We start from the raw sequence: 1,920 nt of genomic DNA on the forward strand, positions 1-1,920 counted from the left end.
CCATGGTCATCAACCAATTCGCCAAGTCAATGGTTGATCGCTCTACATCGTTAACATTATTAATGCTAAGACGTTCAATGTCATAAAACTTGTAATAGACACGCTGATTTGGAAATAGAGACTCCCAAATGCATCTGCAAAATTTTCTTTAGTGTTAAATATTTTGAAAAATTTCGGCAGAGTTTCCCTTATAAATAGGACTTCCCAAACCTGTAAACATTCAATGTCTATGAAAATTTTCAACAGATCACAGAGCAGTACTCATAACTGATTCTAAATTCCTATCATTCCAAAGAATTAGTTTAAGGGATACCTTAATCCGAATATCATTGCTGAGCCTCCAATCATATGCAAGGTAGCAACTTGTTCCACATCCTCTGAAGTTAGGAATATTGACTCGCGATTCATGAATGTTGGGTCCACTGGAATGGAGACGACTGAGTTTATTCCCTTAACTCTGCAAAATTCTCTCACCATAAACTGAAGGCTAACATGGATGCGATTCATGATGTGATCGGCAAATGGTTGGCCTTCGGTCAGAGTGTTTTCTGGATTGATGTGAGACCCAGCTGATGACAGATGCGGGCTAGTCATAGGAGGTTTTGACATATCCTTGGATGAACTTTTTGACATAGGAGGTTTCTTTCTTAGAGGACCCTACACAACATCAAGTTAAAATAATATTAAAATACTGGACCAACAAATATTTTAATAGGTAACAAATTAAAGAATTCGTTTATACCTGGTCAGTCATAATTAAATCTTTTGGCCAAGGAAGAAATGTGTCATAAGTATCTCGAACATATTGTATCTCCCCAACAGAACATGGGATTTCAGCATCCTCTTGTAACATTTTGGTGACTCGCACCCTCGCATATTCGTCTGTCAGTTGGACACCATGAATAGTCAGTGGACCCACCCCATCAATGATAACACCCTCTGCCACCACATTATGAATATTATCCGAACAAAGTAACACATCCTGCATGTACGGTGTGTCATCCTGCATGTGCGGTGTGTGGTATTCTTCGTCGCTCTGCTCGTCATCATTGTCGTGTTCATCCATATCATCTAACCCACCTGCTTGTTTAGCTTTTTCCTCCTCTAAAGCTTTAAGTTCTGCTTTGAGCCTCGCAATTTCTGCATCTTTCTTACTAACAACATCAGCCATTTCTGTTGCTATTTTTGGTTTTCTTCCAAAGACGGACGAAATCTTCGCAAACGACCTACAATAATCAACCAAATTTATTTTAAAACTAAAATATTATAGAATTAAGTTAAATGCAACAAATAAAAAATAATATCATACCCAAGTGCTCTAACACGCCCTGGGTGCTCAGGTGTCCCTAAAGCTTGCGTTAATATGCCATTCCGACCCTTTGCAATGATTTCTCCACTACTAACTTTTTCTTTCAGCTCATTCTGTGGAACAAACCAGTGGTCACTTATATTAGTGACTTATAAGAACTTTATCATTCCTAAATTACTTTAAAATACTTGCTTGAAACCACTTACAATTCTTGCTTCAATTTGTTTGTCCAAATCTGTAACAAGAACCTTCCTCTTTTCTCGTGCTCTTATCCATACTTGGTACCGTTCTACATCTGCCACACCTAGTTCAGTTTTCTACAACATACAACAATTAATTAAAGTTGGTGAGTGCAATATTCTTCATAACAAGTTGACAGTTATAAAATAGTGATGCGAATTACTTACCAGGTCCTCTCTAACATTGGCAAGCCCTCTACGAGATGTACGATGCCTCGAAGTATATTTGAGAGATCTTTCACGTTGTGCTTCCCGCAAAGCCTACATTAAATAGGTAACAATAAGTTTTTAAGCAATTATTAGTATTTCAAAACTAATAAATCATATACATAATAGATATACACAATAGTACCATAAACTCAGGAGATAAAC

General features: G+C 37.3%; 1 protein-coding gene across 1 annotated transcript; it reads right to left on the bottom strand.

Moving 5' to 3' along the window:
* Nucleotides 1-284: 284 nt before the first annotated feature.
* On the bottom strand, nt 285-1,357 carry LOC133829448 (uncharacterized). Its single transcript, XM_062259179.1, has 3 exons — nt 1,310-1,357; nt 743-1,226; nt 285-657 (listed from the first exon to the last, which is right to left on the bottom strand). Exons 2-3 carry the CDS (start codon nt 1,169-1,171, stop codon nt 298-300), a joined length of 789 nt encoding a protein of 262 aa, XP_062115163.1. The 5' UTR covers nt 1,172-1,226; nt 1,310-1,357; the 3' UTR covers nt 285-297.
* Nucleotides 1,358-1,920: the final 563 nt, after the last annotated feature.

Source organism: Humulus lupulus, chromosome 4 (assembly GCF_963169125.1).
Source record: "Humulus lupulus chromosome 4, drHumLupu1.1, whole genome shotgun sequence".
NCBI classification, from domain to species: domain Eukaryota; kingdom Viridiplantae; phylum Streptophyta; class Magnoliopsida; order Rosales; family Cannabaceae; genus Humulus; species Humulus lupulus.